The sequence below is a fragment of the Anser brachyrhynchus genome, assembly GCF_964034855.1.
Source record: "Anser brachyrhynchus genome assembly, chromosome: 4".
In the NCBI taxonomy this organism is placed as follows: Eukaryota; Metazoa; Chordata; class Aves; order Anseriformes; family Anatidae; genus Anser; species Anser brachyrhynchus.
Genome location: NC_137698.1, coordinates 45,243,732 through 45,255,883, shown reverse-complemented (window position 1 = coordinate 45,255,883; position 12,152 = coordinate 45,243,732). Strand labels below are relative to the sequence as shown.

Below are 12,152 nucleotides of genomic sequence, written 5' to 3'. Positions count from 1 at the left end.
GTTCAGAAAGCTGCAAGATTTTATTTTTATTTCTAGTTTCTGAACAGAAAGTTTGTGGATTTTCTTTTTAGCCATTTGTTGTCTTGCAGAGCACCCCCTAAACAGCAAACCTCTCTAGATGATAAGTCAGCTCAGCGGATGTGTGCCTCTGGCCTCTGCAGCAGGGAGCCATCCACTGATACCGCTCACTTCTTCCTTCTGATGGTCTTGCATGGCTTAGGGTTAAGTAGCCCAGTAGTCCAGCTCTTCAACTGTGAGGGCAGAGATCCTTTTTGCAGTTGCATGCCTTTAGGTGGAGCATGAGCCTTCTTCTTGGTGCCAGAAGTCACCAGCTTCCATTCTTTGCTTTTCCTGGAGGTTGCACTTACATTATACTAGGGATGCAAGGGATTCAAAGAAAGATTAAATCCAAATGAGGTTTATAGTCAGTGGTTGGTATTGTTTCTTCTGGAGATTTGTCTTAGATGAATTCTACACATCTGCAATTTCACTTGTTACATGTTGTGGCTTTTTAAACTGTTTTTGCACTTTAATTTTCAAGTATTAAAATAATTTTGCTAGCTTTATACACAATAGTTGTATGGCATATAACCTGCCCCAAGTGAAATGCTACATGCCTAAACTTTCTGGGAATGAGATTTTGTAGTTACTGTGTTCCAATCTTATATTCAGAACAAATTTCACTTCCATTTTTACAGTTCACACAATACTTCATTAGTTTCTTTGTTTTGTCTACAAGGGTATACATCCATATCATTCCTTAAGTTACACTAGTGGAGACACAGCTACGGATTCACCAGTGCATGTTGGCCGTTCTGGCATGGCAGTCAAGGAAAGTCCAAGAAAAGAGAGTCTGCTCAGCTATCTTACTGGAAGCTTTCCTAGCTTGCATAATCTTTTGGAAGGAACTCCTCAAAGAAGTACAACTGCAGTTAAAAGTAGTTCTTTAACAAGAACAGGTATGATGTAGCTGAAATTGTGGGAGGGAGGGGAAGAGAGGGCTGACTTTAAGGATTTAAGTAGAAAAGGTACTATATTTTCTACAGATCACTGCACCATATAGTTATGTATAAGCAAACATCAAGTACAGCAGATTAGGAAAAAATATGACAGCTAATGAACTAAAATGTTTTCCTTTTACACAGCTTTGTTAGTTTCTGAGGGCATATATGTAGATACATAATTACATAAGTGAGTCTTTCTGAATTAATAAGGAAATTAAGTGATCAATCTGTATTTGTTAGGTGGTTTTTGACCTTGTAAGTAGGTCAAAAAGTGGACCAAAATGAATGTTCCAGTAAGTTAGTTTGTATATAACAGTAATTTGCTTATTTTTAATAATGGTTCTTCAAACAAATGTGCTTTGTAGAAATTTGAAATGCATGTATTGAAATTTTTACATTCTGTGTTACTGTTCACCATGCACTGTTACTATTTATATAAAGACAAACGGGTAAGTTAGACGTTGCATTTTCTCTAAAACCTCTCTCTTTTGGTATCAGGGGATGAAATACAGAGAAAGAAAGGTATTTTGGTTTCTTAATGAGTTCTTTGGCCTAATTATGGTAGAAGTGAACAAATGCAATGACATTTGTAGTGCAACATCTATTAGTGTCACGGTGGAAGTTCTGTGGTAGCATATATAATTTGTAAGGGTTCTTCCTGACCCATAATTCATTGGAATAAAACTTGAGGGCTAGCCTTACCATTTTAATAGTAGATGTGTATTCTCAGAAAAATTGTGCTGTGTTTCTGCTTTTGCTGACTTTGATTCAACAAATGCTAAAGCTTCTGACTTGTTTGTATAGGAAATATGGTGGCCACAGATATGTTATCTGAACATCCTTTGCTGTCTGAACCATCTTCCGTGAGTTTCTATAACTGGATGTCAAATGCCGTGGGCAACAGAGGAAGCGTAGTACAGGAAAGTCCAGCCACCAAATCTGGACACAACAGTCTTCCAACAGGTATAGTTGTTAACAGCTGGATTTAAGATATGACTCCGTGTTGGCTGTTCCTGTGTTTATTACTTCTTTTTCTGAAAGTAATAGAGCAAGTGGCTTAAGTTTAATAGACATACAAACTACTTGTGGGACTTCTCAGCAAACCAAAAAATGGAAAGAAGTCATTAAAACATTTTTTTTTCATTTCTCTCACCCTCGCTCCAAAAAAACCTCTTTTCCTTACATCTGTAAGTGTTATTGCCAAGACCATATGTAGCTGTGAAAAGGTAAGCTGTACAATCATCCTTAGTTGCAAGGTTCCTTGCATTTTGTTAGTTAGTTCTCATCTGTAATTTGCATATGATGTTTTTGCAGTGAAGATTTTGAACGTTGGAATCCTTGATCTTTCTCAGTTCAATTTTGAAGCAGATTATAAACATTTTTTAGCTATGTTGAGAGTAATGTTATTCCCTAATCTTCAGGGATGGGAAATAGTCATCAGGTTTAAAGGAATGGAGAAAAGGAGAGATACACTACTGAAGCACTTAAGTGTACTGGAGAAAGATATCTAACAACTTGTTGCAGCTTATTTATTATTATTGTATGCTTGCCATTTATAATTTTCAAACATGTCAATTTTTATTCTCTGCAACACTAAATTTGAATTTTTCTTTGATTAACAGTCTTTCGACCACTTCTTGTTTGTTTTCAATATTGAACAAATAGTCTGATTCCACAAAACATCTTTGTGCTTTACTTACTGCTCAACCAGTGTGGCCCTTCTGAAAACTGTAATGTGCTTTTCTGCAAAAAGAATCACAGGGTAGAAGTATAGCTTTCAATTTTGCTTTCAGAGAAAGGTATATTTTTTTCATGCTGAGATTGTCATAGTTTGTTCACAAGCTTACACTCCTGAAATTAGACTTAGTGATTCTTACTCAGACACAGATCTATCCAGATCATTCTTCTGTGAATACGTGTAGCCGTGGCTCTCTGATAAGTGCTGTAAACTGGAGTTCTGAAAATTCAGCCTGAACATACACAGAGCATACATACAGAGCAGCTCTGTCTCATGCAGGCCAGTCCAATCCAGACTCAAGGCACAAATAATTCAGTATTGCAGAGCATGTTTTCTAAAGACTAATCTATAAAGATCTAATTAGCGGGTCTTGCATTGGGACTAATAAAAAACAGACATAGCACATTGAAAGCTAGAAGTAATTACCTGTAACTGTGGTTGATCATTGCTTTTTTTTGATGGTACAGGCAAATTAGTTTTTTGTTGCAGCTGAAACACATGTATTAAATACCCTGTAGAGTGCAATACAGACAAGAGGCCGTGGGAAGGAGGAAAAATCTCTGCTTTTCAAATATGAGTTTTGAACAATATCAGACTTGATACCCTGAATGCCATTTTTGTGAGGTTATGGACTAGATCAGGAGTCTGATGTCCTGTGTGTATAGCATGTGTGTCTGCATTAATTAACTTTGAGTTTTCATTATAGAGTTGGTGGTGTTGAAAATTGCTGTGGTGTTAGTGTTCCATGGGTATTTATTTTTTAGGTGTTGCACCAAATCTTCCTACAATACCCTCTGCTTCAGACTTCAACACCGTTTTGTCTAGTGACCAGAACACCCTGGATGGCACACACTCACAGCACAGCACCAGTCAGGATGACATTGCAGGTGTAGAAGAGGGTAACCAGGGGTTTCCTGCTGTCCAGCTAGCAGATGCACAGGTAGGGGTGGTTTACAGATGTATTTTGGAGTTCTATAAGAGAAAGCTAGTTGTTATTTATTAAAATCCTAAAATGATGAGTGTTATCCTGGTTTTGTACGTGTTTATCTTATGCATTCCTATGCAAAGATGGAAAGGCTCAAGAAACCTCTGAGGTTTCTTTAGCAAATGTTGTTAATGGTGAATAATGGAACATGATTTAATAACTTCAAAGAATGTTTGGAGCATTTATGAGAACAGCGTAGTTCGCCAGTGTACTTTTTACTGGGGGGGAACATTCAACTGTACTGCAGAGAGCTTACTCCTAAAGCTAAGCGCTCAATGTTAGTTTGCTGTGTAGTCAATCTTTTTGCTCAAAAAGTACATAAAACTTCATTTTTTTCCTTGTTTGTTGTTTTACATAATGTTGTTTTACATGTAATAATATCTTTTTTCCATATTACATAGCTAATTTACTGTAAATATTACAGATCAACAAATGATGGAGAGGGGAAACGGGAATATAGGAATAATCTAGACTGTGAGAAATAAATTGGTGGATTTTGTTTTGTAGGTTGTCTTCAAACCTCTTCTAAGTTACACGGGAATTCAGTCTCAGGATGCAATGCCACTCTGCTACAGAATGTACTTTGGAGAGTACCTTTCTTTCTCAGGAACTTTGGACTGCTTAAGAGCAGATATTGTTGATTCAGATACAGCAAAGGAAAGAAAAAGCAAGCGAGCTCGAAGGTATGTCATGTATTTGAAAGTACATGTATTGGTTAAAGAAGATAAATAAGGGCTTTCATTGTGAAGTAGAAGTCAAATGGAGTTCTAAAACTCTTCCACAGAATAAGGAGCAGTTCTTTTTTACTTCTGATCTTGTCTGTTTTCTCTTCCTGTTAAAATATTTTCTTTTTTATCTTCCTGTGTAGTGGTTTGGAAATTTCAAGTCTTTGAATCTCACCTACTTTTGTAAAGGGGAGATTGGGGTGGGGAAGGGGGTGCAGGTGGGAATAACAGTAGGAGAAATTTGAAAGGCTATGAAGTGCTATTTTGTGATTAATCCTATAACGAGATCGTTATTTTGAGTGTAAATGCTGAGTCTTTTTTCTTTTTTTCTTCCCCTTGAGTGTTTTGGGTTATAAGTTTCTATCATAACTTAATGTTATGATAGAAAAATTGCATGCCAAACTAAGTTTTTGTAGAACTAAATGATTATTGTGTTAGTAACACACAGTGTGGAAGTATGAAAGTTCATTTTAAATATTTAAACTGTGTTAAGAATGTAATACTCTAAGGGAAGTGAAACTTTGGATTTGGTAAATCAGATGTACCATCATGTAAAAAGTATTTGACTCCATGCTAGCCATGAAGAGAAACAAAGTGTAACTTTTATCTTCTCTTTCCTAGGCAAGGAGCTGTCAACCTTCCTCCTCTTGAATTCAAACCAGCTTTAATGTTGGAAACTTTCAGTATTAGTGCTGTTGTAATGGAGAAATCCATGTGCACACCTCATAACTCCACCAATGCCCTTTCTTTTCACGACCTGAATAAACGCTATTACAATACTTTTCACTGTAACTTTACAATTTCTTGCCAGTCCATAAGCCAGCACGTGGATATGGCACTGGTTCGTCTCATTCATCAGTTCAGTACAATGATTGATGATATCAAAGCCACGCAGACGGACATCAAGCTTAGCAGATACACAGCTGGATCAGCTTCTCCAACACCTACTTTTAAAACCCGCAAACACAGAGACTTCCGCTCCTCTGATTTTAGCCGAAGCTCTCGAGGAAGTCTTAATGGAGGTAACAGGGTGAACAACACCAAGAGCAAACGAACAAACAATGAGAACAATAAAAAAGAATCTCGAAACAAGAATTCTCTCGGCAGGTCAGAAAGAAGAACTTCTAAAGTGTCCAGGAAAGGTTCAAAAGATGTAGTTGACCACGTGACTATTCATATGGATGACTCTGACTCTATTACTGTGTCAGAACAGAGTGAACCTTCTGCAGAGTGTTGGCAGAATATGTATAAACTGTTGAACTTCTATTCACTCATTTCTGATCCAACCGGAATTTTAGAGAAGTCTTCAGAAACTTTCGGACCAACAGGTAAACCAGTTCACGAATCCAAATAATTTAGAGTGTGTGAGTTTGCAGAAGTCTGTTCTTTTACAGCATGACCAGAAGGGGTTTTTGAAAATTGTCTACCTCATCTAACTTTGAACAAAGGAGCAGGGGGTGGGGCTGAGGATCTTGTAGTTAACTCACCAAGATGGTGTACAAAGACAAAGTACTTTCCCAGCTTTATATTACGCTTTGATTCTTTCAGTCTCAGACTTAGTCAAGTAAGTGTTAATCGACTGATTTTAAATTCAGTCACTTGATACTCTTGTAAGTGTATCATACTGAAATTGGAGTTTGTTAAAGACAGGAATATCATTCTTGTACAGAATACCGTACCCACAAATATGATACCTGCAGAAAATGTAACTTTTCTTATTATATTGTTTTTATTCTGAGTATTGAAAAGGAAAACTTGCTCATCCAAACTAAATTTTAACAACCACCTTTGGGCTCTGACATGATCCAAAAAGATCAAGGAAATCTAATTAAAGACTCCACACCCCCCTCCCCCCCAAAAAAAACCCACCACCAACAACAGAAAACACAAGAACAAAACAACAACAACAACAAGCAAACAAAACAAAACAAAAAACACAAACAGGGCAGTTGGAAACTGTCAGAGCTGTATAACAATAAAATGGCATAAAAATGAATGTGTAAATAAAGTGCATAAGAATGTCTATGAATAATAAAGGAGCCACATCATTTATTCATTTATTATTGTCCCCATTGTGTCTTGGATTTGGTTCACTTGCCAACAGTATTAGAATGGAATAAATGATTTGCCTAAAGAGTTCCCTTTATGTGCAAGATGTATGGTCTTTGGTTTCAAACACAAAAGTAAATCAGATATGTTAAGGATTTCTTCTAAAATATCCTTAAATTACTGATTTGTGTTTTTGTAGGTGTTCGAAGCCCAACTGAACCTGCTTGTAGAGTTGTGTTTGAGAACGAGCAGGATAATGGCAGAGATGCACAGAGGAAGCGCAGCCTGGTGACTTCGGAGCCACAGCACGTGACCCTCATAGTCTTTGGCATCGGCATGGTAAATCGAACCCACCTGGAGGCGGATATTGGGGGTCTCACAATGGAGTCGGAGCTGAAGAGAATCCATGGCAGTTTCACCCTGAAAGAAAAAATGAAAGGTGAGATAAATGAACTAAGATGTACTCTGTAGTTAAATTCAGTAGCGGCTTTACCTTGTATGTGTGCCTGTGCATACCTGTATATGTATTTGTAATGTTTTATTTGTAAACAGATGTACATTGTGTCTGGGTGTGGATAGTATAACAGTCAGTATGTTCTTTTTAAAAACTATTGCTAAAATGCTGAGTAAATTAAAAGGATGCAGGATTTTCAGAAAATGACTAGTGAAGAAAATTCTTTCAGAAGATGAAGTTACTCCTTTTGTTTTCAAAAGCTTTCTTCTGGCCAGAGTTTAAATTTGATATAGCATAATGTGATTACCAAGACTCTAATTTTTGAATTACTTTGTTGCTACTGTATTTTTGAAAGCAGTAGGCATACCTGGAGGTATTATACTGAATCAAGTACTGTTAATATCTTTTTTCTTAAAGATGTACTGCATCAAAAAATGACTGAGACATGTGCCACTGCTCACATAGGAGGTGTCAATATTGTCCTGCTGGAGGGAATCACCCCAAATATTCAGTAAGTATGAAGCCTGATGATTTTAAAATAACTCAAGTAGCAATGCTTAGAAGTGGTATCAGTTGTGTGACAGTAAAGCTGTGTAGCTTACTGTGGAGGAAGCCTTGAAGACATGTTTCTAGATAGAATCTGTTAAGTTATAGAGTCTGACAGTCATGCAGCTGTTGCAGAGCTTGGCCTGAGTTTGCGTCCTGAAGCTAATGGCACGTGCCTGTTGGCAGGAAGCTTTTCTATGAAAGGCGTATCTCTGAGTGAGCTGAGGATTGTGGCCTAGAGGACGTTGGTAGGTTTCAGTCTAGGGTGCCCAATCACAGAAGTTTTAGTTGTGGTTCTATAAACGGGAACACTCCTGTTCCTTTTTATTTCTAGTGAAAGGTATTAGTAAGTTGTAGGATTGTAGGTTCACAGTGTAAATGGGTGACATGACTGGAAAAAATGTAGGGAATGGGTCTTTTTATATAAATGATCATACAGTCAGATCTTCCTGCACCAATTTTATTCCATGTGATGTATACATAGAAACTTTGGTATTTACTGTTTCTGCTATGCTTCTAATTGTTTTGGAAGCTTGTAGGTTTGTCTAAACAAAACAAGATTTTATAGGCAATATTTAACCTAATGACACTGTTTAATCCTATTTAAGATCTGTATTGTTACTCAAATAGGTATCTTTTTGAACTCCCATGTTGCATGATTCTTTTGTTATTTTTACCATTCTAATATTCATTCTCCACCCTTTATGTGAATGACATAATTAGAGAAAGAAAAGAAAAATCACTTTTTGTGCATGAACATCTCGAATGACTTACTCAGCATCCACATTGTTGTTTTTATTTTGCCAGGTACACAGACTTAAAAAAGCCGTGCATTAATTTTTCTTCGTTTCTAGCTGAATTCTTTGTGTTGCAAAACAACAGTTAAACCACAAATCTTTGTAACATAGAACACCCTCACACAATTTGAATGTTAGTTGGGTAACCCTCAGTATGTGATCTGGTTTTAGGATATTAATAATGTTGTTGAAAAGGGGCTAAATAACATGACTCTCTCTTTTTTTCTTTTCTCTTTTATTTATTCCTGCTTAGTTTAGAAGATATTATAATTAAGTTAAATAGTACAGAATTTTACTAATACCCCCAGATAAATTGTGCCTGATAAATGTGTTTCAGAAGGATAATTACAAGTTCTAATCTGACAGCCATGTTATGTTTCTGAAGATGGCTGGGGTTCTTCAGGTCTGTTTTATGCTATAATCTTACTGAACTTCTATATAGGAATGGTAGAAAAGGGGGAAAATAATGATTAAATCTTTAACAACAAAAGCTAACAAACCCCAAACCTTCAACTTGTTAACTTTGAAAGTGTCATATTGTGGGTTACAAATAATTAACTGACTAATTTTGCATGAATGTTTATTCTTTATTTGCTTTGTTTTTGTTTTTCTTGCTTTCTCTCCAATCTTCATCTCTAGACTGGAGGATTTTCCTACATCTCCTACAAGCACAGCCAAACAAGAATTTCTGTATGTCATATTATAATGTTTAATAGTCTTGCGATTACCTGTGTTGTGTAGCTAATGGCTGCATTCCCAGTGTGTGTGATTGTCTAGGCAGATGTTGCTTGAATACATTTTAGATTAACATCTAATATCAGCTAGATAAGCTTTTCATGTAGTCTGCAAATATCTGTCCAAAAAAAACCCAACTTTTCAGTTTTCATTTAACAATCTAGCTTTAGGGGCAGACATTATTACACTGTACTGTCACTACTGTAACACTAGAACGGCTTCACTGACTGTTCAGTTCTTTAGATGTGCTTCTGTGCTTATTTTAATGAGGTGAAACAATGCTGATAAATGTGGAGGACCAGAGAGGTTAGATTTATTTTTAATTTGGTAAGAAACTTCTGTGCTTGGAGTGATAATACTGATTGTGATTTGATCAGGACCACTTCTTTTGTCTTTACATACCTCAGTGCTGGGTTAAGCTACCAGCTATGCTGACTAGGCTGTGCTAACAAAATGTTTTCCTTAAAATCGTACCTGCGCATCTACTGCAAATGAAGGTGAACCCTTTCATGTCCCCCAGTTCCCTATGTGTGAATGCAGGTGTCTTTTTTTCTTTTTTTCCTCAGGAAAAAATGCAGTGTTTTCTCTCTAGTTGATTTCTTCCTTCCTGATGCTAAGCTCACTGGAGTAGTGGTCAAGGTGGGAATTGGTACATGGGACAAGCTAGAAGCCCTCTTCTTATAGTTCCCTAACACGGGTAGGCTGAGTGGAGGCCTTGTAGCCAGTTCTGTAGTGGGACAAAGCCTTTGGTCACGAGTTAACCCGGAGAGTTGTCGTTTCTGGAATTGTTGTAAGAACATAGGATTACTTCTGAATGTGTTCTTTGTCCGTATCTTAAATATTATTTTTTATAACGGTATTCAGCAAGGTCTGTTATAGGTATATCACCATATGTAAGCAAACTACAGATAAGTAATGTGCAGTGCTCGTTCAGAATAAATACACAGCCACCCAGGTCTGCATTCTGTTCTGTCATGGAAGTAAGCTTTGGGTAGACTGCACAGTGAAATTCATTAGTTACATGAAATAAGCCAATATCTAAGCAGAGAAGCACAGTTAATTTTGCTGAATACTTGGGAAGTCCAGACTGAGGAAATTCTTTTCAATCTGATTCTTCCATGACAGCTGTATTGGTGTGAGGTTGTTTTTTTTTTTTTTTTTTTAATTAAGGAAATGCTTAAAGTGGCTTGAATTCATACCTTCAGATTTGATTATAAACTCCGTACAGCCTTTAACTCCAGCTATATTTGCTTTTAACTTTTAAGCAAAGCACAGTTAAGACTACACTGTCTATCCAGTATGCATCAGGAAAAGATCTTGCAGCTTCCCATGAGTTGAAAGTTGTCCATCAAACCCTAAACACTTCAACTGTTAATCTGGTACTATTTTGCATTATTGATTAGAAAAAATATGTATTCTTGATTTGCCACAATAGTTCAATCAGAAGCTTAACAGGAGGAGATGATTTGTGCAGGAAATACGGAAACATCAACAGAGAGATAATTTTTTCTTTTAAAGAGGTGGAATAAAATAAGCCTGTCCTTTTCTTCAGTATATATTTAGGTAGTTTTATTTTTTTCTGAAAATACTTGTGAATTAAGATTTCATTCCTCCTTCGTATTTATGTTAATTCTTAAAAAAAAAATCGAAACAATTTCTACTTGACCTTCCACCATGAAATTTTAATTCATATCTGCACTTAGATGTGAAAATCTGAACATGTTTCTAGATCTTCAGTAAATTAATCCACTGTTGATAGGCCTGTGGTTGCCCAATAGTGCTGTGGACTTCTTTGTTGTAAACAGAGGGAAGGTGGCTTTTTTTGGATTTCCACACCAGGGGTGCTTTGGGCTAGTCAATGTTTAACATGCAGTAATTGGCCCTTTGCTAGGGCTTCACAGAGGAAACATTACTTAGGGAGTAGACTTCATAGAATAATGTAGCTTTCACCGTGAAACTGAACTGTCTACATAACAGCTTAAATCATGATGGAAAAATTACTTTGGTTATGTCCATTAAGTTAGTATTTGAGAAACTTTAGTTGAATGGTGCAATTGAATGGTGCAATCTTACAGAGGCTATTTTTCGGTCATTTTAGCTAACGTTCTGCATCTCCAAAACTGTGTGTCTTTCTCTCTGAGGCTGTTTTTCTCTCTGCTGGCTACATAATATATTCCCATTGGGCAGCCCTCCAGTAATTAACCTGAAATGAGAAACAATGTGTTACCCCTTGTGTCATTTTTAATAGGAGTTTAGTGAAATCTGATAATGCCAAAACTTCATTCCGCAATCAACAACTGGCAGCTTTGTACAGTTGAATTTCTATTTTATGTAATCATTGTGGACCAAATCCTCGTTCAAATAACATTAAAATCAAGTTTTGACTCATACTATTCCAAAATGTGAAGTCTATTAAACATCAGGATTAATTTGTTAAGCCATTTATCACTTACTATGTATATCACATTGCTAAGTGAGTATTTTTTCCATTGACCGTTTTGGATGCTGAAGTCAGATTTTACTAAGTCATCTTACCCAAAGGATGAGTTGGGTATATCCCTGAAAAGGAATAGAGATGGAAGGCTCTTGTTTCTGTATGTGAAAATTTGTCTGTGTCTGTGCCTAGTGTGCATAAATTCCACTGGTCTTTTGTAATGCCAGAATAACAGTTTAACAGGTATTTTTGCAATGCATGCCTTGTAGTTCTCTTATAATGTAGTTGTCTGTGGCATGTAGTGCATCTGTGTGTGTAAAATGGAAGAAAAAGTAATGTGTATGTAGTTTATAAACAATCAGCTGAATTTCTAAGTATTCAAACAACTCTTAAAAAACCCATTTTAACATAAAGCTGTAACTATTTTAAAGGGTGTGCAAGTAAGTCCTATTTCCGTTTCTGTTAGAACTGTAGTGAAATGCAGCATTGCCAAATCCCAGGCCCTGTATAGTGCCCAGAGGGGGCTGAAAACAAACAACGCTGCTGTGGTCAAGGTTGGAGCCATCAGCATCAACATTCCTCAGCACCCCGCCACGCTGCACAGCATGATGGTGCGCAGTTCTCACCAGCTCTCCAAGCAGATTTCAGATCTCATCAGGCAACCATCAACTGCGTAAGTGATGTT

The 12,152-nt window shown here is 36.8% G+C and overlaps 1 protein-coding gene across 1 annotated transcript in view; it reads left to right on the top strand.

Annotated features, from left to right (window-relative positions):
- BLTP1 (bridge-like lipid transfer protein family member 1) overlaps nt 1–12,152 on the top strand; it is a 110,785-nt gene that overhangs the window by 57,110 nt on the left and 41,523 nt on the right. Inside the window, exons 41-49 of the mRNA XM_080590922.1 lie at nt 719–959; nt 1,809–1,967; nt 3,507–3,682; nt 4,235–4,410; nt 5,074–5,780; nt 6,701–6,940; nt 7,373–7,466; nt 8,938–8,988; nt 11,934–12,140. Of these exons, the coding sequence (XP_080447048.1) occupies nt 719–959; nt 1,809–1,967; nt 3,507–3,682; nt 4,235–4,410; nt 5,074–5,780; nt 6,701–6,940; nt 7,373–7,466; nt 8,938–8,988; nt 11,934–12,140 (2,051 nt within the window). The remainder of the gene's footprint in view (nt 1–718; nt 960–1,808; nt 1,968–3,506; nt 3,683–4,234; nt 4,411–5,073; nt 5,781–6,700; nt 6,941–7,372; nt 7,467–8,937; nt 8,989–11,933; nt 12,141–12,152) is intronic.